Source organism: Lepeophtheirus salmonis, chromosome 5 (assembly GCF_016086655.4).
Source record: "Lepeophtheirus salmonis chromosome 5, UVic_Lsal_1.4, whole genome shotgun sequence".
Lineage (NCBI taxonomy): Eukaryota > Metazoa > Arthropoda > Copepoda > Siphonostomatoida > Caligidae > Lepeophtheirus > Lepeophtheirus salmonis.
The window spans coordinates 56540272-56563737 of NC_052135.2; the positions used below are offsets into that span (position 1 = coordinate 56540272).

Consider the following 23466-nt stretch of genomic DNA (forward strand, 5'->3'; position numbering starts at 1 on the left):
GTATATTATATTATTACACTACTAGCGGCAGTACCTGGCATTGGCAAGATATATTAGGCGTCAAATAACAGACAAACATTGATTTAACAATTAGAAAATAACTCCCTAACAGATCCATGGTGTGACTCTCCCTTTTTTATGAGCACACTCACACGCAGCTATTCACTCAATACTTGGACGTTCTCTCCTCAAGAATAAAAAAATAATAATAGCAGCTTGTGAAAAAAAAATATTAATATAATTTGATGAGCCAGGGATTACTTCAACTCGTTGTTAAAACTCTTTTAAAGCCCCATTCATTTTTTTTATTTTTCTAAAAAGTACTTCTTTTATATACATATAATAATATATATAAATATATATTAGTTTAAATAAACGCCTGCAAGATTTTATTCATTTTATACCGTGCACCCTGTATTGCTTTTTTTTTTATTTATACTGTATTGGTATACGAATAGTGATGAAAACTTGAGTACAATGGGCATTTAAAAAAAAAACGAAAATCAACATGGTAATCCTTTCAATTTGAAGAATGTTTTGGAGGAGAAAATAAATAATACTCATGGGGTTTCAGTGGATCAGCTACAATCAGCTTTGACAAGGGAGGAACGAGAAAAGGATACAAATAAGGTCATTTGCTGGAATTACGCCGATGTCGATCCCCAACTCTACTCTGAGTCCAACAAAGACTTACAGTTACAACTCCACAACAAATCCTCAGGGTTACGCTCCCTCTTGCATGAGCACACACAAATCTTCAATCAGCTTTTGAATATATTTAGAAAAGGATGTTCACTATTTAGGAATTAAATAATAATGACAACTGCTGAGGAAAAGAAAATTCATTCTTCCGATTACCAATTCCAAAAAAATTCACTATATGAATATAGTTATGTTATGTTTATGGAAGAGACCGTTCTTTTGGCACAATATCTCTATGACAAACTCTCTTCGCAATCATTACCCTACGGGTTCTTATAGCTTAAAACTCCAAAAGTTGCATTTGTCAAAATCATACATTATAATATGAAAGGGCCAGACATTGCTGCTTACCTGGAGGTGGAAGAAGACCTCTCTTTCAGAATTTTCTGTAACAACATCGAGCTAAATAAGATCTTAGTATTACATTGTATAAATTCAGAAAATAAAATTAACTCCGTCACTGAAGCCATCAATATTGCTGCTTTTCTGTGTTCCACGGACGGTCAGACAGAGAAAGAGACATTTGACAACATTTGGGAACAGCTTCTTAACTTTTCTAACTCAGCAAAAATGGACGGAAAGGAAAATCAAACTTATAAAATGGTTTTATTTTTTACAACAACAGGAATGGCCAATTTTTACCAAGAAATAATTAGCATAGTATATGCACCAATTGAGGATGACGGAAAGGAAAATCAAACTTATAAAATGGTTTTATTTTTTACAACAACAGGAATGGCCAATTTTTACCAAGAAATAGTTAGCATAGTATATGCACCAATTGAGGATATCTGCCTCAAAAATAAAATCTAGTTATTGAAAAAAAAATAACTATAAGTGAATTCTTCATCTTCTTATTGTAAGTCATTTAATACCATTATAGAATATCTCCTAACTATAAAATTTTATTTTCAGGATCTTCCAAAAACAGCAAGGAATAGTATTTTATATATATCCCTATTATTGTTAATACCCTAATGGAAAATTCTACGGAAAGGAAAATCAAACATATAAAACGATTTTATGATTTACAGCAGGAATGGCCTCTTGAAGAAATAGTTAGCATGGTACATAAATCAATTTAAGATATCTACCTCTAAAATAACAAAATGATTCTAGCTAGTGCAAAAAAGTGAATTCTACTCGTCTTATCAAACTGTGATGCCTATATCAACAAAAATAAATTAGTGAATATACTTAGTTGTACTTCAGTGAAAAATTGTTTATTTAAAAATATCCAAAGGATAGTACTGAAACGTAAATAGTTTCCTTATTTGACACAATTCAACTTATTCAAGTCGATCCATACAAAGCCGAATAAAGAATAATTTCTATAATGTTAAGCCTGAAAGTAGATCAATATGATATGCAAATTGAGAACATTATAGGGAAATCGATTACTATAGACTCGATTGACTTTTCTATATATAACGTGTTCATTGTAAGAGATGTGAAGGCTCTCGCATAACAATGGTCAAAATTTATGGAGGAGAAGGAAGAAGGTAGAAGGAATTTATTCTGGACCAATTTTTAAAATATCGAAATACATCTATTTGCATCCTCTTGATCCATATTCCTGTTGAACGGAAGTTTTCTCTTTTTCATACGCTTTGAGTGTGGAAAGTGTTGAAGCAGCATCATATCGTAGTCTAGACCCCACTTTACCTATTACTTATTTACTAGTTTTTGAAAAGATATATATATATATTTTATAATGTGCCACAGACTGAGAATACTTAAGAATTATAAATTTTTATTAGAAGAACAATAAATTACTTCGTAATATTTCAAATATCCCACGGAATTTAAAACGTTGTATTATTTACTTATAACAAAAACATTAAATTCCTCATTTAAAATTTGGATTGCAACTTGAAGAAAATCACTATTTACTTGTACGATATATGTTGGCACATATGTATATTAATAAATACATAATATTAAATATCGATTATAATTTGTTTTGAAAGTTTTTCAGTTATTATCACTACGGAAAAAATATCCTTAGCACATCAGGTCTTTAATGATTTAATAGATATTGTATATTAACTGAATAACTCTGAACCAATTTTCAGAATACCTTAATCAGTAGTCGGCAACATGAGAGGTTTTCTTCCGACACTTCAATTTAATGTCTGGTATTTCGCTATCAAATTAAATTTAAATAGAAATAAACAGAGGTTTACTTCTTGTTAAGCTGCCTTTTGAAAAGTTCCATTGAATTTGTAGAGGAAATTTTTTTTCTAAAATCAAGATCTTAAGTCATATCGTATAACATTTTGTTGAAAGTAAAGAAAAAAAAACATGTTTCCATTAAGAATAGAAACTTTATTATATACAAAAAATAATTGTGAATTCCTTATTTATTCCACTAAGCATTCAAAATAAAATGCATTTTAAATGCTTCGGACAGAGCGTTTAGCATTCAAGAAAGTTTATTTTTTAAATAGTTAATAACATGGCCCTCTCACCCTGAAAGATTGCCGGCCCTTAGGTAGAAGGAATTTATTCTGGATCAATTTTTAAAATATCGAAATACATCTATTTGCCAAAGTTTTGCGATTATGAATAAAAATACTATCTTGTTATCCATATTATTCTGGCAACTCCAAAAAAAATAAAACAAATTGGATTCGTTTATGTATTTATTGGTGGAAATGATTTGAGGGTCAATTCAATTGAAAACATTTTTAATTGTATTGTAGTTAGGAATCATATATTTATGTAAATGGTAAAATGAAAAGATCTGTAGAAAAATCAGAGAGGTTCTTAGGATGGATTTTTGGGTGAGGGATGATATCCTATTCTAGCATTGAGTCTTTCTTCTCTTGTGAGTTGAATATCAACCTCAATGTCTTGTGGTGCAGGATGACCCAGGGCGGCCTCTTTCTTTTTAGCTTCTTTTTTTTATATGTTCCTCAAATTCAATGATGTCCGTCAAATCGGATTCAATCCGAGTGGGTTCTCTTCGTAGCATGATTATAAAAATGATCTAACTTTCAATAACGGGTACAGAGATCTTATCCATTAAATCATCAATACGGTCCTGAAGCTTAGGGAGGATTTCAGGGGAAATGAAAAGATGTGTGGCGTCCAAGTCTTGAACAACAAAACGAGTTCCTAGTTCAGCTCTTTCGTCCAGATAAAGTAAAAACTGTTTCATAGCAGGGTCACACTCCACCAGCACACCTCGGGTCACATTCACCATAACCAGGATTAAAAATATCGATAAAGTAAAGACCACCACCAGAGTCTCATAGGATGATTTCAATTACTTGGCCTTTAAGAATAAATATTAAATATTCGCAATCAGTAAAAAAAAATAATAATTAATAACTCACGTGACGTAATGATTTAATGTTAATATACAGCTAGTGTCAACAGAAAAAGTAAATATAGAGGCGACAAGGATTTCTACTTGGCTGGTTGGCTTTTGTAGGCAGTTTAGAATAAATATTTTGTTCCATATATATTTAATGCAGCTATTGTCTTTGGTTTTCTAGTAGATATTATATTAAAATCCGGCGAAAAAAAATCAGCTTATTAAATTGATGGCTATTTCGGCTAAATTATACCTCATTAGCATTACAAAGTTAACAGCTGAAAATAATGGAACAGTCTTCGTATTCCATAGACCATTTCACAATATGAATATATTTTTATTTCTAACTCTATACTGAGACAAGGAATACAAAAACTACAAACTTGTATAGTATTCCCGGGCTGGGACATAGCAAACATAATAGGCCTAATAATACGTCACTGAAGGACACATTTTGAGTCTTTCAACCTCTCTACTTTGAAAGAATCATATTACGTCATTATTATAAATTCAAGCAAAATTAAATTCCAGTTCAATAAATCCATTTTCAGCTCAAGAACTAAAATAAAATTCTGAAGAGTTGTTTCTAGAATTTCGTTTCTGCATAAGAAACAAATTAATAACTATTAAATATGAATTATAATTGTTCTTCGATGAATATTGAATGTTCTTTTTGCCACGTGACCAAACATGTCTTATCTTCTTTATTGTTGTTATTATATTCAAATAAATAAACAAACCTATGTCATAGGTTGCGTTATTTAATTAATTCTATCTTGCTCAATAAATAATAATAGACTACGAGCTTCCCGTCTCTCGTTTCAGATCAATAATTTCATTCAGGAAAAATGAGTTCGCTTATTGGTTATTCCTTGTTACGCCGCTTATCTGTAGTGCCAAAGGAGCTGTCAGCTGGTAATTATAGCCCAACTAAACAATAATTACATAAATTTGATTCTTTTTAATTTTAAATTTATGTCAATAATTATTAATTAATTATATATATTTATAAAATGTGATTTGAGAACATTTTCTCCTTACACATAGACTCTATATTTAAAGCATGAAAAAGTCATAATACCAGTATAAGCTCTAATGTAACATTTTGATAAATAGAAAGAAGCACATGCTTAATTCAATCTGATCACTCTATAAATATATTTATGTGGCCTGTCAACACAAAAGCAAGTTAAAGTGCTTTTATTAAAATTGAGTGTGAATTAAATTTTTATTCTTCGACGAATTATCGTCAATTGACAATTTCTATTAACCAAATATTCTGTTTAACCCAAATTACACTTGAAATTGATCGTCACAATAAAAAAAATGAGAAATTGTCTGATAAATTATAGTTGAAAGGTCATATCGGGGCCAATTTAAGTCTCCTTAATCAAATAAAGGCTCTAAGCTATAGCTAGAATTCTTTGGTATCTTAACCCGTCCTACAAATTTGAACACAAAGCTTATAATTGACTCAAAAATGTCTGAAATATTGGACTGTGTGCACATTATGTATCAATTACAGGACTAAATTGAGATTTTCTTGATTTTTGTTCAATATTGTTTTAATATTGACTCACCACATATGTGTCTTTTTAATAAATAATGAGGTATTAAGTATTATATTTCCTTATTATGTATATTTATTAAAAGAGCGGTATGTTGGACTCCATTATACTTAATCTATAAAAAGGAATCATAAATATCCCTTAATTAATAATTTTCACACTTAGAAATTGTTTCCAACCTTTTCAATCCCAATCATACTTTATTTTTAAATAACAGTTCTGACATCATTTAAGCTCTATTGATTTGTTGGATATAATATGTGCTATGTCAACATTAAAAAAATCTTGAACAAAAATTAAGAATGGGGAAAAATCCGATTTTTTTACTTCATAGACATATTTGTGTCATTAAAGGCTTTGTATTCAAATTTTGTGGGATGAGCTAAGATACCCAAGAATTTTAACTATAATTGAGAATCTTTAATTGATACTAATATTGGCACCCATATAGTAAAATCGATCAAGTTATCATTATTTTAATGTGACGATCAATTTTGGTTACATTCATTGCAACTTGTGGCTCCTCCAAAGAGTTAATCAGAATTATTTTGTAATTACAAATTGACGGAAATTTGTCACAGAATACAAATATAATCCAAACTCAATTTAAAAAAAATCATTCTAGCTTGCTTTTGTTTTATTGGTCACATATATAGAGTGAGTCACTTGTCTCATTTAATTATGTACAGAAGGTATTATTCTGGTTTTTTCCTCCAATTGCGCACACGTATCAAACATCAACGTGAATGAATTAAATGAGCAACCATATGGACTTTTTAGACTAAAAACGGATAATCCTTGCTTCGTTCCTTCCTTCCTTTCTTTTCTCTACTCTACTCTTGAAAGCTTATTTGAAATTAGAAAGGCTTATTATTAAGCGAACGCATGGACTGGCTCTTCTACCAATAAAAAAAATGAATTATTCAACTCTATACTATACTGTTATAAATGAAGTCAATTTAGTATTTTGAGGACTCAGTGTGGTAGTAGTATTATTTGCAAGACATCATCCATTTTATACTTACCTGCTTTCATGAGTTATTTGAAAGGATAATTTTATATATAAAAAATAAATAAAAACCCTTGGAAAGTTAGTTGATCAGGAAACTTATATCTACTGGGAAAGTCGGTAGTTGTTCTTACTGCTATTTATTCCAACCCTCCTACTGACTCTCTTTTTCATTTTTCACAACTTCTTCCTAGAAAAATCACAAGGAATATGGGTAATTTTTGAACATCTGTAATCTATTTTGGCCTACAATCTATGCTGCATATAATAAATTGTATGTACTTACCATAGATTTCAAGCTATATTTTCAAGAAGAAATACCCTTCGTAAAGAAGAAAATATAATGATTAGAAGATGTGAAATACGATGCTGAAACATCTTATTTCCTTATACTTTATTCTACTACTTGTATTCTCAGATGGGAGGGAAGTATATTATCATAATCAATTTGCTTTACGTATTCCTTCTGGTGATCCATATCGAATCGGTCAGAGACACGACCTAAACTACATTGGACCTATTTTAAATGACTATCATTTATTTGAGGTTCATCATATTCATAAAAGATCTTTAGAACCACATGAGGATCATCAGTTCCATGAAGATGAGGACATTACGTGGTATGAACAACAAATTGAAAAAAATAGGATTAAGAGAGATAATGATGTAGAAAGGACAGACACTATTTTTCAACCCTCGGATCCACTTTTTGAGAGACAATGGTTTCTCAATCAAGGTGCTCATGATGGAAGTGACATGAATGTCGTTGAGGCATGGAAGCTGGGTATAACGGGAAAAGGTGTTGTTGTAACAATTTTAGATGATGGTATACAAACCAATCACCCAGATTTAATAGATAATTATGATCCTTTGGCTTCTACGGATATTAATGACAATGATGATAATCCTATGCCTCAGGACGATGGAGACAATAAGCATGGTACAAGATGTGCTGGCGAAGTTGCAGCCATTGCATTCAACGACTATTGTGGTGTAGGAGTGGCTTATAATGCGTCGATAGGAGGCGTGAGAATGCTCGATGGAGTCGTAAATGATGCTGTTGAGGCTAGGGCTCTCAGTTTAAGACCAAATCATATCCATATTTACTCTGCTTCTTGGGGCCCAGAAGATGATGGTAAAACTGTGGATGGGCCTGGTCGCTTAACAAAAGAAGCTTTCATTAGCGGAATCTTAAAAGGTCGATCAGGAAGAGGCTCAATTTTTGTGTGGGCTTCAGGAAATGGTGGCAGGAGAGATGATAACTGTAATTGCGATGGTTACACAAACTCTATTTATACACTATCCATAAGTTCTGCTACTCAAGGAGGCTATAAACCCTGGTATTTAGAAGAATGCTCTTCGACTCTTGCTTCAACATATTCTAGTGGAACACCAAGTCATGATGCGAGCATTACAACTGTGGACCAAGATGGTAAATTAAGACCTGACCGATTGTGCACATCTTCTCATACAGGTACATCCGCATCGGCTCCTATTGCAGCTGGAGTATGTGCACTAGTTCTTGAAGCAAATACGAATTTAACTTGGAGAGACTTGCAATATTTGGTTGTTGCATCATCAAATCCATTGCCTTTAATAGGTGAGTCAGGATGGTATGTGAATGGAGTGGGAAAACACTATAGTCATAAGTTTGGTTATGGTCTAATGGATGCAGGTACTATGGTCAAATCAGCATTGAATTGGAAATTAGTTGGACCTCAAATGGTTTATAAATCCGAAAAAATATACCCTAATAAAACACTACGAAAAGAGTCACTTGGTGAAGTTGTTTATGCTTTCATTTATATCAAAGAATCAAACAAACTTATGAATCACTTGGAACATGTGCAAGCAGTTATTAGTATAACTGGAAGTCCTAGAGGATCTTTGGAACTTGTGTTAATATCTCCTTCTGGAACGAGATCTATTCTTTTAATGAAGAGGTCAAAAGACACAAGAGACGGTTCTTTTGAAGATTGGCCCTTTTTATCTGTCCATTTTTGGGGCGAAACTCCTACTGGAAAATGGACTCTGGAGGTCATTCGTCATGAAGATATTCAGCCTGAGAATAGTAATAGAAAAGATGGAGTACTTAAGGATTGGCAACTCATATTTTACGGGGTTGAGGACAATCCTTTGCGTGATAATGTGAGAGCTAATAATAGCAATTTAGGAGAGCAAGTCGAGTCATATGATGAATATGAAGGCTTGTCAAATGACACGGTAGGTGTAGAAGTGTCAACATCAGATTGTGATAACTCAGAAAAATGTTTAAAGTGTAAAAGCTTTATTTTTAATAACAATTGTGTTGAAAATTGTCCGAACAAAACATTTCCTGCTCAAGGATATTGTAAACCCTGTCATTTCAAATGTAATACATGTTATGGACCTCAATTGAACCAGTGTTTGACATGTACTGTTCCGTATCTGTTTCTACCAGAAAGTTCTTCGTGTCATAAGGTCTGTCCTTCCAGCCACTTCTTAGAAAAAGACTACAACATTTGCCTACCATGTTTCAACTTCAAAAATTGTCTTCAATGCCATCAAACAACAGGAAATTGCATTTTGTGCAATACTGGTTTTTTTGTCACTCCTGAATCATATTGTTCTCCTTACTGCCCATCAGGTTTTTATTCTGATTCTAAAGAAAACCAGTGTTCAACTTGTCACACTGTTTGTGAGGAATGTTTTGGTCCTAAACAAAGCCAGTGTATCAGTTGTAAAGATGGGAAATTTTATCACGAGAGGACATGTCTTGAAAAATGTCCCTCCAGCCACTATGAAAATAAAGATCTTAAGGAGTGTACTCCTTGTTCGAAAGGTTGTTTAGAATGTCCTTTACATCCAAGAAAGTGTCAAAAATGCGAAGAAAATTGGATCTTACTTGGCAATAAATGTTTTCCTGCCATACCTAATAAAAAAACGTCCTGTCCCATGGGAAGCTATTATGATTTGAAAAAGCTAGAATGTTCTTCTTGTCATGATCAATGTCAAAATTGTTTTGGTCGTGGTCCTGATCACTGTATAACATGCAATAAGGATAATCCTTTTCATCATATTTCTTCTTGTCTACATACGTGTCCTTCTTACTTTACTTATCCAGAAGGCCTTCAATGCAATCACTGTCCCCACTCATGTCGATCATGCACTGGAGCTAAGCAATGTAATCTATGCAATTCAGGAAGTGTTCTTACGTCAGATGGAAGATGTGTTGCAAAATGCCCTCAAGGGTATTTTCCATCAATTGAATCCCTCAAATGTGAGCCTTGTCATAGAAATTGTAAATCTTGTATTGGAATCAAGGAAAATGAGTGTATTTCATGTTTGGATTCCTTTGTTCACGCCCCTGATGGTTCTTGCCGGTCAACCTGTCCTGATGGGTTCTTCTTGCAAGAGGGAGAATGTCGCCCTTGTCATGGTCGTTGTAAAACCTGCTTTGGCCAAGAAAATGATAATTGTTTGTCATGTTTCAAGGGGCTTTTATTTGAAGGTAGTACATGCTGGGCCTGCAAATCTGGAGAATATTATGATGATATAGCTGCAAAATGTCTTAAATGTCATTTGTCGTGCAGACAATGCTTTGGTGACTTGGCTAATGAATGTCTTTCTTGCAATAACCATAGAGCTTTTAATAAGTGGAATAATACCTGTGAAAAATGTTGCATGACTGATGAAAATGATTGCTGCGAATGTAATAAATCCAAGACTATATGCGTCAACCCTAATTTGAACAATAGTCGGAAGCGAAGTTCATACACCATTGGGAGATCATATCAACTTAACAATAACCAAATGAAGAGAAATGAATCTGGAATATTTTATATATTTACAGCTTCAACGATTTTATTTGTTGTCCTTGTATATTTTATTAGAAGAAATCGATATAAATGTCGAAGTAGATTTTATAATCATTACCAAGGCTATACAAAAGTTGCATACGACAATATTTCAGATCATGTGTACCTGAGTAATGAAAGCAATGAGTATGAAAGTGATGATGATAATTTAGTTTTCATGAATTAATATGACTGTGATAGTCGAATGATTATATTTAAATTTAAGTCATAAAAAGATATATATTTATATATTGTACTTTTAGTTATTTTCATTGTATTTCATATACCTACATGAATAGATGTGTTCATCAAATACAGTGTCCCAATATACATAGTGTGGTCAATCAAAAAATGTTATTATTTATTATTCTTTACTTTTAAGTCATTTTGCCTGTGCGAAATTATAGGAACAGATTTATTCGACCAGCCCTGTACGACTTCAATCAGCGGCAAGAGAAAATCAATAAATCCAAGAAATTATTAAATGAATCAGAATATTCAAGAAGAGCATTATTCTCTGATTGGAATTATGATGTAGAGTTGTTTGCTCTCGGGGCACGACTACGAGAAAGTTTTAACTTTGAGCTAGTTAGAGAAGCTTTGAGAGATCCTACGTTTTACTTGGTTTCAATGAAGGAAAAAATTGATTTAAGTTTAAAAGACTCTGAGGCGTCAAATACAAGACTCGTAGAATTGGGAAGGGAAGTAATATCTGCATCACTAAATGATTTTTTGACTAAAACATTCCCTAAAGTACCATCAGACGGAATTATTGCCTTCCAAGAGTACCTAATGTCACCATATGTATTAGCTTCTAAAGCGTTACACATCGGACTCAAGGACCTGGTGGTGTCTCAAGTTAGTATTGTGGATTATTCAAAATTACTAATAATTATTTTTTCCCCTGGTAACTGTTCATAGGAATATCCACCAAGCAAAAATACTTTGTCAAACGCTTTCTGTGCTCTTATCGGAGCTCATAGTGAGAGTGGGAATAATCGAAGACAATCGTATCAACTTGTGGTAGATTTAGTTGCAACTCAAATCATTGGAATGGATTTACATGATGTTTGGAAAATTCAAAATCCGATGGATTACTTATCGAAAATACTCGCTGAAAATAATATGAAAGAACCAGAACCCAGACTTCAATGGGCTAGTGGTAAAAATACACTTTTGGCGTCATATCACGTAGGCATATATTCCAATCAAAGTTTAATTGGAGAATGTGAGTAACTCACTCAAGTATTATATTTTTTTACACGTATATTTAATGTTTTTTTTAAGGTACTGGTGAATCCATTGAGACTGCAAGGGATATGGCAGCACTTGATACGCTTAGAAGAATGTTTGATACTGATTTATCAAAAAGGGATATTTTCTTTCATTCAAATCATGTTGAACCATCGTCGTTAGAATCATAAATTAGATTGCCATCTCTGTTTTTTATTCTTACTCTGCCATTGGAATATTTGGTCTCCTGTTTCCCATCGTTATGTAAAATTTTAACTGTGCCATCTGTGTATTGTCGTTTCTAAATCCATTGGAATACAAGGAAGAAATACTTATTTAGAGTTAGACATATTTTCAAAGGATAAATATCTTACTTTATATTCAGGCATATGCGTTTCAACTTGTCCGTTAGGAAAAGAAATAACTTTGTGTCCATCGACTGTTACATTGACTCTTGTCTTGTCGGGAAATATAATTAATTCAGATTTATTAGGTAAAACCTTTTTCACGGATCCATCAGTGAATATAATTTCATGTGTTCCGTCTTTGTACCTTATTTCCTGCTGTCCACTGAAATACAATTTATAAAAAAATATTGTGTCATCATTCCCATATCAAAATCTTACTTTTCAAACTTGAAAACTTCCTTATCTGTGTAGGTCAGATGCCACGTTTTTGTCTTGGAGTAGTAATATTGCACAATTTTCTCGGATATCTCATTAATTTTTACATCACCATTATAGTAATACACCTTTATTACGTCATCCTTACACTCCTTTCGATTCCCATTGGCGTAAGAAACTTCCACAGTTCCATCTGAATAAGTTTTTTCAGTTGTTCCCTTTGTAGTGTCGTGCTTTACGTCAACCAGAGTAGCATTGTCAGAAGTCTTGGATGCTAAGGAATTATCAACCAATGTAATTTCAGAGTCGAGAGACTCAACTCCGCTGTAAGTAAAGGGGATGGCTTCGCTATCAGACTCTAGTTTGGTTTCAGAGTTATTTGCAGGATTTTGTCTGAACCTCAAACTAACATCTTTATTACTCTCTGCCTGGTGTATTTGGGTACTTCTTTGATAATTGTGTATTGGAGATTTTATCTTATTCATCTCAACCCGTGTTTGACTCTTTTGTAAATCAATACTTTGAGTTTTAGAAGACAAAGATTCTTCATTGATTTTTTCATCATCAAGGCTAATTTCTTCGTCAATCTCATCTGTGCCCTTTCCAACTTTTTTAAATTCTTTATAAACCTTTTTAAAAAAAGTAAGTATATTAATATTGTAACCAGGAATTTTAGGCTTAAATCATGAATATACCTTAGAAGATGGGTTCTTCAGTTTTAACTTGTGATTTTCTACATGAAGATTTTGATTTTCTTTTTCCAGCGTTTTAATTCTTTCTTGCAATTTTTTGAAGGTATTATTCCAACGAGACTCTTTCTTATTAAATTCTTCCTTTAAAATCTTCATCTACAAATAAGATGGTAATTTTGTAACTTAAAGTTGAAGTGATTTTAAATAACAAACAAGGACTAAGTTTCTTACTTTACTCTGAATAAATTGAACTTCTTTTGATGAAACATTAACCTGAGAAGCATTAACTTCTTTTTTGGTTTTTTCGAGCAATTTTTCATCCCGTTTAATCCTTCGTCGTTCCTCATCAAGTTTTTTTTTCTCTTCTACTTTAGCTTTTTCAAAATTCTGAATATCTGTGGCGAGTTTTCTTTTTTCAGTCATTAAATTTGCTTTGAATTTATGTAGCCTAGTATTTTCATCTTTGTATTTAATTATTTCTTTTTCCAAATCAGAAATTTTTGAATTGAATTTTTGATTATCTTGTTTTCCCGTACGATCTGTACCGAACGTTAACTTTGCACGGGACAATGGACTAAAAAGTAAACTTGTATTGTAATATAATAAACTATAATTGAAAAATTAATGTCACCTATTTCTATCCTTTTTATTACTATCATTGTTGATGAACGAAAGGATATTTGGGGTTTCACAATCAAATGGAAGATTGTTTTCATCATCCTTGGAGGAAAATGTATTTGAAATATTCCGCAATTCTCGATCCTCGGCTCTATGAGACTTATATTATAAGAGATTCAATTAATGAGGAAAATTTATACTTATGAGTAAGAGTGTTATCTGACTCCTCATTTAAAGAACTATCTTGACTTAGGGATTCGTTTATATCATTTGCTAAGATATATGTGTTCCTTGACTCATTACTATCTGTTAAAAACCTTGGATTATTACAATGTCTTATATTGATATAGCAATACAACATACTTATTCGTTTAGGCGTTGAAGTTAAAGAAGTTTTGGAACTAGCGGATTTAATTAATTTTCGTACAACGGATGAATTTGAAGAAAATGATATATCAACTGCAGCTTCTTCTAGAATTTCGAAAGCAGCAAGCTCATCTTGCTCTTGCTAATTCATCATTCATACAAAAACGAAAATTGACATTAATTCTTTTACATGTAACTAAAATTTTAATTTAATTAACCTTCTGAAGAGTTTTTATTTTTTGCATGAAGGATAACTCCACAGAATCACAAAGATCAGTTATTTCATCATTATTGTCGTTATGGATGACTGAAACTTCATGTGCTGGACGAATTATTTCCACTATATATTATAAAAATGAAGTTTTAATGAATAAATTAATAATCACAACATAATTTCAAATAATACCTGACTCATGAATAGATATTTCGCCTTCCTCATTTAATTCCTGCTCTTTTGTTGAACTTTTATACAGCAATTTTTTGGGTGTGAATCTTTGAAGACCCGAACCCTTTCGCAGAAATACATGTTGAACAGTATTTTCTGGAGTTACTGAGGCTTTTTCGAGGGAGAAGGGATCCTTACGCAATTCTTCTTCTAACAATTGTTCAAAAGTTTTATGAACAACAATGGGTTTTTCATCGTGTGCTTCTTGAACATAAGGAAGTTCCTGTTCTATGGTCGTGTCATCCTCTTCCTCATCTTCTTCCGAAGACATTGAGGATATGATAGAAGACTCATAGTCATGATTATGGACTTCTATTTAATCGTGAAGTAATAAATGGAGAGAATTAGAGTATTTTGAAATAATTAATTAATTACCTTCATCAAAGTGAACGCCACTCTTCTTTTCCTCATTTAATTTCATTTCCTGCTCCTTTTGCCATGATTTAAGTTCTTGGAGTCGATGTAGAAGGAAAAGGGTATTATTTCCGTCCTCCATCACACTTGAGTCCATTAATATTCAATATTTAGGATAAGGGAACTTGAGAAAGCAGGAGAATCCTTTAGTTTACAGGTAATGTCATTATGAATGCAACTGATTCAGAATACAAAACTAAACTCATTATGAGCTGGAATCCATCTGTCAAACTAAGTGAACTAAATAAGTAGGATAGCCAGGAGAATTCAATTCAACCATCTTTTCCCTCCTCTTTTTATCATTTTGTAGCAACTGAGGATCACACAAGTGCTGCGGCAGGCGCTACTTATAAAAGGTATATATATTTGACATTATTGTCAGATATAATCACTTTAGTCTATCAATTGTCGATCATTGATCAAATTGTTCATTTACATACATATCAATTAAACCAATACATTTTTGTAATAATATATATATCTATTTTATTTACTTCAATCATGTATGTACGTACATAAATTTAACTATCTACAATTCTGTAAAAGCTTCTTGTGTTGTTGCTTTCAAATGATCCAGTATGATACCTACATTTGTGGATATGGACTCTTCTCCATCCAAAAGATAATAACCTTCTCTCTGAATTATCCTTCCTTTGTACTCCTCATGATAGGGCCAGACCACAGAGTCAAAGTAACCAGGAGGGTCAGGTTCAAAGGGATAGTAACTTTTACGTGAGCGTCTTTCTTTGCATAAATCATATTCTAGTTTTATGAAAAATCGAATATCACAAAGGGACTCCGTCAATGGGTCATCGAAAATGGTGATACCCTCCAATATATTAAATGACTCTAGAGAACGGTGCTTCAAATCATCATTCAACGCCCGGATATCAAATGCAGATTTGACTTCCCAGTTAATATAATTATTGAATTGAGGACATTTTTGATGTCGTAGATCATCTTCTTTATAATAATAATCGTCTTGAGAGTAGATGCGAGTCCTTTTTCCTATTGTTTCGGACATGGAACGAGCTATAGAGCTTTTACCAGAGCATGTAGGCCCACTTATACCTATTAGAATCCCTCGTACCATACTTGATTGGTAGTAGTAATATGGCGATATTAATTACACAATTGCTCTTATCAGTTGTTTGAAGGAAGGAATAGGCTATTTCGAATAGTTGTACTTGGGTCGTATTTGATAAATAAAATAATAAGATACTAGTGCAAATTCAAACCATTAGATATTGTTGCATTTATTCGAATCAAAATAGATGCAATTTATTTAGACTAAGGAGATAAGCCTAGGTTATAACTGTTGGATTGCTTTATCATTTCTAATATCCGCATATTCAATCGACAATAATACAGCCCTTGCATATGTATGACAAAGAAGGTTGCGTTAAATATAATTTAAATATCCATTCAGTTTGTTTATTTTCTATTTGAGCTGCTGATTTTTGGTTCATAAATAGATAAATAAGATAATAAATAATTGCATAATCTTTATGATCGTTTCTAATTCCTCCATGCAGAATTGAGAATGTTATTCTTGATCTGGTTTCAGTAAGATTATTGACATTAGTTTAATTTGCGAACATTTTTTTAATATAATATTAATAAATAATTAGTTTTTCCCACGTTATTCCTATGGAAATATATTCGACGAATTATTCGTTATATTTATTTTATATAATCAATTTTTTTATACTTACTTCATAATAAACTTTTTAGAATGATGTGCAATTGTTATTTTGTTTTCTAAACTCAAAATTAATTATTTCATTTATTCTGTCCATAATAAATCTATCCCATCATCTTTGTTGCTTATGAAAAAAGAGATTAATTATCTCTAAAGTTGTATATCGAAAAAGATGCAATCCAACATCAGATCTCTACGGTTTCCACCCTTAAACTTTTATTCATCTATTCCCTCCTGGACTCACTACAAAACTCTAGAAATAACTCCGGAAGCTTCTTCTAATCAAATCAAAGAGGCTTACTATAAACTATCCAAACTGAATCATCCAGACTCTTCTGTCAAAGACGAAGACAAAATAAAGAAATTTCATGCAGTTACAGAAGCTTATCGCATTCTCGGTACTCCACAATTAAGACGTAAATATGACATGGGGAATCTTGGACTTGAGACATCACTTGCTGAAGTTCACAAAGTGACTCATAAGGTATGAGATTTGATACTAATTACCTTATTATTATAAAAAATTAATTAAATTTTTTTTCGTCCTGCAGTTTGAATCTCAAACTTTCTACAAGGATCGCTCCGCTTTACAGCGAAAATTTCGTAATAATCCGCATATTGACGATTATGTTAGTAAAAACAGAAACTCGGAATTTAGATACCAGCAAGCAAATATAAAGAATATACAGGATAGGACTGATGCATCTAAAAATTACAGGCAAGACGTGGCCTTGGGACGGATCATAACAAAAACCATGATTTTATCTATTTGTTTAGTACTTATTGTATCACAAGTTCTTAAGTAATGACTAACATTAAATCATTATTAATTGATAGACTGTTATATAATTGCCATTTCAGTTTTTACATTTGGTTCTTTGTCAAAGAGTTGCAACTATATATTAAATTTGTTAGTATTTATTTACGCATTAGTTAACCTTTCGCAAATGGAAGGAATTGTTCTGTCAAATAAATTAATTGTTAGTTTTAGTTGTTTATTTAATCTATCTTTGAGTTTCGTTGTTAAATTATGATTTATCTGAAGAAAATATACTCGATGGTAATTCCATGTTTTGAGATTTCAAATTTGAAAAATATAATCATATTATAATTGACTAACTTTTCCCCTGGATATAGATAATACTTATGCATGAAAATTTGAGATCAAGCAGTTCATTAATTGCAGATATTTTTTAAATCTTAATTTGGCAAAATTAAACATATTTTTCTAAAAAAAGGCGACGAAACTTAGAATCTCACTTCAACATCAATCACTCGCTGATTTTTTATTGAATTATGTTAAAAATTTGTGTATATCTCCCCTTATAATGTATTAAAAATATCATTTTTTCCCACTAGGGGACATTGAATATTACTCCATAACTAGAGATGGGATATGTGTAAGAGCCCTAGGAGAAGGTGTGAGCAATACATATGATATTAATAAATTACAGACTATTGTTATTATCATCTGCCTGTTATATGATATTGGGGGGAGAAAATGAATTACTACTATAAAGAAGAGAACCTTTTACATTTAAAATAGCATTATTGCAGGGAAAATATTGTAATTATATTTAAATTCATATATATTTATTTAATTATGCATTTTTAAAACCGCTTATAACAAAGATGGGCAAGAATTTTTCTTTCAGAGGGAGATGTTAACACACCGATGACTAATTAAATAATGAACAAAAAAGAAGAAAGAGCACACGCAACAACTTTTTTTCTTTTATGATGATCGCTATATTTAGTTTTTTCTTTACACACATCCCATTTAATCGTTATACGATCTTATTTCCATGCTGTAGATAAAAATTAACAATTATAATTCAAAGAATAATATATTTTTCTCAAATTATACTAATTTTCTTGTCCATAATCGATTAAAATATATATGAATAAATCTAACCATTTTTAGTGCGTATTATTTGGATATAGTTCAAATAACAATGTTTATCATTTGAATCAAGTAGTAAGCAATGCAGAGGTTAAATCTTTTATATTCTTAAAGCCATTTGATGAAGTTTCATTAAGATTTGGTTGGTAAATTGTCCATTTTATGTAGTAAAAATATCAACTTTGAAGCCCAAAATGTCGTCTCCTACAATTATGATGGAATTTACGACGCAGGTAAATTTGTTCTATATTTAACTTCTCAATGAGTATCTTAATTTATCCCACAAATTTCCTAATTGAGTGAAATAAGTCCATGAAATATTGGCTGTGTGAAGTAAAAAAATAAATCGGAATTGTCTTATTTTCTTCATCTTTGTTCAAGATTGATTTTAAGTTGAAGTACCACATATTATTTGTTGTATACAACCATATAATGGTTTCTAGTATCCAACATTAAATTCCCATTTCCCACATGAACACAAAAACCTACTTTGTATATAGCAATTAATCATGGCCAATGATATAGACAGGAATTACTAAAAGTTAAAAATTAATCTCGTCTTAATCTTAAGGCTCGTCGCATTGTACTCCTTTAGTAACGGTTGAAATAAAAACAACATTAATTATATATTTTTTTTATTAAGTTCACTATAAGTTTTAATGGAGCTACCCCTCCGAAATTAGGAAGTACACAGATAATATAATATATATGTGTGGCGATAACATAAACCAGCTGGGATTTTTTTTGATGAAACAGAGAAAAATGCATTATAAATTTTTACTTCAATGAAAAACCGAAGATGATTTTTTTATGAGTCAAATACAATATTAAACCACTGAAAAACTGTAATATTATGATTCATATTTGTTTAAATTTTTACATGAACATATTATAAACAAGTAAAGTCAATTTGATCGCGCGGTATTTGAACTTTCAATCAAATTTTGATGTCATCAATATAATCAATTTCAGCTTGTTAGGCATGTTGTTAACAACTAATCCCTTTGTTATTTTCGTTATTCTCGCAACGTGAATACTTATACACTCATCTTAAAATTTGATTTTCACGTCATTACGTCTCAGTATCTTTTATGATCAGTGATAAGAAATACCCGATTTTTATCAGGTTCAGTTAACCTTAAAAACTGCGGCTCCTAAGGACTCTATCACTTTTTGAAATAAATAAAAATAAAAGTACTCATATCGACGGATACGTCGCAATATTGAGAAAAAGTATCTCAGCTTGCCTTTATATTATCCCCACACATATTTAAAAAAAAAATGAGAGGGAAAATATGCATCAACCTTCTAATAAATTGAGTGACGTCAATCCACTTAATAATATAGTTTTATTTCGTGATCCTCTTTTGGGGATTATGAACAGTAATAAGTAATTGATTAATGCTTTAATTATTTTACACACTCTGGAAGCTTGAAGACGAATATTGAGGGTGTTCATGAGAAGATAAAAAAATTCAAATGTATAGTAAAATAACTTGAACAGTAACTACATTGGAATTTTTTTATCTTCTCATGAACCATCATAATCTTTTCGTATCGCTTTCGATACTAATATTCATTGATGATATGGATTGCATTTGCTTGGACTGATTTCTGATCTCCATAGAAGTAAGATATAGCGCATGCAGATGTCCTCGAGAGAAGCTGACAAGCCATGCGGACTTATGCCGTCCACTTCCAATGACAATGAGATGCACTATAGATAATTTATGATGGATCTTAATCTCTCCGTCATCTGGACCCAAAATGTTCCTAAAGAAAATGTAAAAAGTTTATCTTTTCATTAGGAAATTGAAAACCTTTGTCGAAGAGATGATTCGGATGAGTTAAACTAGATGAGGGGCATCTAGAAATTTGTCAGGAAACATCTGCTGGATTTACAAACGAGAATTTATCCGAAGCAATTAATGAAAGTTATTTTACCAGAATATGGTTCCGAGATCAAACAGTATCGCAAAAACCTTTAATCATGCTCTTTCTAGCTTCAGGGTTATGAAATTAAGTAAATCCTTATATTCCTCGGACTTATTAAAATCATGAAAAATGATTACTTCCATTAATTAATCAATCCACAAACAATAACAACATGGTATCTCTTATTTGGACCAATTAGTCTTTTGAGTCACTTATCATATTCATATTTCTTCTTAATATAAATTTCATTGAAGCAAACAACTGCTATTTTGTCAGAATAATTTGGATCGGCTTGGCTCACTCCCCATAAGATGTCTTCCTGTAGAACTGGTTTAATAATAAAGGCTCGCAACCATCTTTTTGGGTTATTTTACTTGGTAAAGGCAAGACTTTTTGGGGGGGCTTACGTACTCAAATGACCGGTTTCTTATGGAACTAAAGTATATTATTTACATGATCATAAAAACCACTTTTTAAAGAAATAATAATACTTAAACAAATAAATTTTTACTTCCAGTATAGTGTTTCCTTTTCGTTATTGACCAGATTTGCATCCAACTCCATTTTGATGAGAGCTTATAATTAATTACTAGGATTCTTGCTATCAAAATACTTAGTTCTTGCGTTTTTATACCGTTTTCCCCGTGCAGATTTGATTGAAGAGTCACTAGGTATATTAATGTAAAGAATAACACCTGAAGAGACTAAAATATAGCTAGACTGAAAACAACATGGAAATATGACTACAATTTAAAAATAAATAAAGGAGAAAGAGGAAATCCAAGGAGGTCAAACTTACATTACATGTTTTAAGACAAGGACAACTAAAGAGAGTGACATAATTTTTTTCATCTGTACACAAGAGGGAAATATATATTACAAGAGAAGAAATAAGTTCATTTTGTCTATTAATATATTTTTTTAAATAATATTAATAATACAATACGATGGAAAATTATTTTGGAAGCCATTAAAATATTATTTTCTGTTTTTTGACGACGAGAATCATTTCAAAAAATTTCTTAATTGTCAATTCTGATCCGATGAAAATTATTTGAATCAAACATTTGAAAAATATGGCATCTTCCATCGAAGTACATATTGGGCCCATTGAATGATTGCAATTGAAACATTTTATATATATAATACTTTTTAAATCCATAAGCTTTTTGAGAATGAACTTACAAAAAAACAATTCATGTACTTCTGGAATTAATTAGGAAATGTGCAGACAAGATACTTTTCACTATATGACGTTATATATAAAAAATCCTAATTTATAAATTAGGCTTTGATGACTAGTGATCCTCTTCTCGAAACCATATTAGGATTACATAACTTTCAAATATTTAGATTATTGATGATTACATAAATTCTTATTGTATTTTCATTTTCGAAATTCAAAATTTCAGACCATTAGGGCATATTTTTTTTTAATGAAGTGTGAAATTAACCCATAAACAAAGAAAACTAAATTTTTGGTGTTGAAATCTTTCCTATCTGAATTATATAATATTTTTAAGAAGTTTACACTCTGCTTTTATTTATTCACGAATTATAAAATCTGTTTCTTCGTTTAATTTATGATTTCTTCAAGTTAAAACATGTTTCTTTAGAAACTCATGAAGATAATTTCTCAATCTGCTAATTTTTTATCCAAGTAGATTTTTTTCTAAAGAAATATATTTGGGAAGTGATGTTATTGGTTGAATTCGTTTTTTTTTTCTAAATAATAAAACACACATTGATTTAGTCCAAGCTCTACAGTAATTTCACCTTTTATTCAACGAAGAGAAAATATATAGGGAAGACAGAAATAGCTCAATGTCATCAATTCTTGAAGCCTTTGTAAAATCAATAACGTACTTGGGGGTTTAATTGCCAGGTAATTTGCTCTTTAACGCTCATATTTGAAGTTGTAACTTTTCATCATCCATTTAAAATGAGATATCTTCTGATATGTTTAATATTGACTTAAACCCCTCAGCGTAGATGGATGAGCTTCATTCTATAATTTTAGAAATGAAGGAGACTTTATAAAGTTTTCCTAGTTGACATAAGAGTTTCCTTGGCATCAAATATTTTCTCTATATGCGGAAAAAAATTCAGATACGATTTAATTATTAGGTTCAATAATATTTCAGGGATATCTAGATGCTAAATAAAAGAGAGTGAGATTGTCTTTTTCATTCAGAAATATGAACCCTTAAGGAATGATTGTATTTTGTATCTTTTTAAAAAGCTTTCTCCAAAGTATTGATATTAATCATTTTGAAGTTCTAGACTCCTTTTATATCTTGATGATGAAGTACTGGATGTTGCTAATCATATTCACTAAAATGCTTAGAGCAAAAAAATACATTTTTATTAGGTGGCTTCGATGTTGATTATCAATGAACTAATTTATTCGAATCCATATTTCTCATAACTGTTTTTGCTTGGAAATTTAGCAAACGATATTTTTTGGGAAGGATATTTTGTAATTTGACTCTAACATCTTTGAAAACAACAATTTTCGCCAGTCCAGCATGAAGATTTATTTATTAATATAAAAATGTAGAATTATCAAAGTAAAAATGAGCTTAGACAAAATAAAAATGATGCTATTCTAACAAAATGAAAGTTTCAACTAGGATGATATCAACTTGTTCGGCTTAAATTATCAATCCCTCTTGTGTACGCACTCTTGAAAAAATAAATGTGTGTTGCTGTCCTTCTCTTTAGTTGTCCTTATCAAGGACTACTAGAGAGAAGGACTGGAAACAGAATTGAGTTGGCTGTTGACTGTAGTCCTTTTACTTATTTTTAGTTGTGACGTCATAAATGTGATACAATAACAAACAAATCAAAGAAGAGAAAACAATAATGAATTGAATATGAGGACTGCAGTCAATAGCTGTCTCAGTTTTGTCCCCCGTCCTTCTCTCTAGGAGTCCTTGAATATATATGTTAAGAAAAAGGGATAAGGTGAAGACACAACAAAAGTATTTTCAACTGTTATAAAAATTACCTTAAAATACTCAAAATTGAATTAAATACACTTTGACTTTGATTTTTAAGCAAACAAAGCTTTCAATCGAACTTTTTTTTATGTCACT

General features: G+C 31.3%; 4 protein-coding genes, 2 long non-coding RNA genes and 1 pseudogene across 6 annotated transcripts; 3 read left to right on the forward strand and 4 right to left on the reverse strand.

Annotated features, from left to right (window-relative positions):
- Positions 1–3334: 3334 nt before the first annotated feature.
- On the reverse strand, positions 3335–4427 carry LOC139905500 (uncharacterized). The gene is made up of 2 exons (XR_011780306.1): positions 4044–4427; positions 3335–3982 (listed from the first exon to the last, which is right to left on the reverse strand). It is a non-coding gene; the product is annotated as an uncharacterized lncRNA (long non-coding RNA).
- Positions 4428–4765: 338 nt separating this feature from the next.
- On the forward strand, positions 4766–12005 carry mRpL44 (mitochondrial ribosomal protein L44). Its single transcript, XM_040713647.2, has 4 exons — positions 4766–4939; positions 10820–11295; positions 11359–11665; positions 11725–12005. The coding sequence occupies exons 1-4, from the start codon at positions 4873–4875 to the stop codon at positions 11859–11861; spliced, it is 987 nt and encodes a 328-aa protein (XP_040569581.1). The 5' UTR covers positions 4766–4872; the 3' UTR covers positions 11862–12005.
- LOC121119030 (furin pseudogene) lies at positions 5899–10819 on the forward strand (annotated as a pseudogene).
- Positions 11620–15226, reverse strand: LOC121119031 (uncharacterized). The gene is made up of 11 exons (XM_040713646.2): positions 14790–15226; positions 14376–14726; positions 14188–14309; positions 13967–14111; positions 13804–13909; positions 13617–13754; positions 13217–13559; positions 12989–13141; positions 12297–12922; positions 12045–12240; positions 11620–11971 (listed from the first exon to the last, which is right to left on the reverse strand). The coding sequence occupies exons 1-11, from the start codon at positions 14923–14925 to the stop codon at positions 11831–11833; spliced, it is 2457 nt and encodes an 818-aa protein (XP_040569580.1). The 5' UTR covers positions 14926–15226; the 3' UTR covers positions 11620–11830.
- Positions 15227–15288: 62 nt separating this feature from the next.
- On the reverse strand, positions 15289–15921 carry LOC121119034 (nicotinamide riboside kinase 1). Its single transcript, XM_040713652.2, has one exon. It carries the CDS (start codon positions 15919–15921, stop codon positions 15358–15360), a length of 564 nt encoding a protein of 187 aa, XP_040569586.1. The 3' UTR covers positions 15289–15357.
- Positions 15922–16274: 353 nt separating this feature from the next.
- On the forward strand, positions 16275–17520 carry LOC121119033 (uncharacterized). The gene is made up of 3 exons (XM_040713649.2): positions 16275–16394; positions 16668–17014; positions 17082–17520. The coding sequence occupies exons 2-3, from the start codon at positions 16703–16705 to the stop codon at positions 17334–17336; spliced, it is 567 nt and encodes a 188-aa protein (XP_040569583.1). The 5' UTR covers positions 16275–16394; positions 16668–16702; the 3' UTR covers positions 17337–17520.
- Positions 17521–19051: 1531 nt separating this feature from the next.
- Positions 19052–21182, reverse strand: LOC121118498 (uncharacterized). Its single transcript, XR_005864478.2, has 2 exons — positions 20254–21182; positions 19052–20206 (listed from the first exon to the last, which is right to left on the reverse strand). It is a non-coding gene; the product is annotated as an uncharacterized lncRNA (long non-coding RNA).
- Between the last annotated feature and the right edge of the window lie 2284 nt (positions 21183–23466).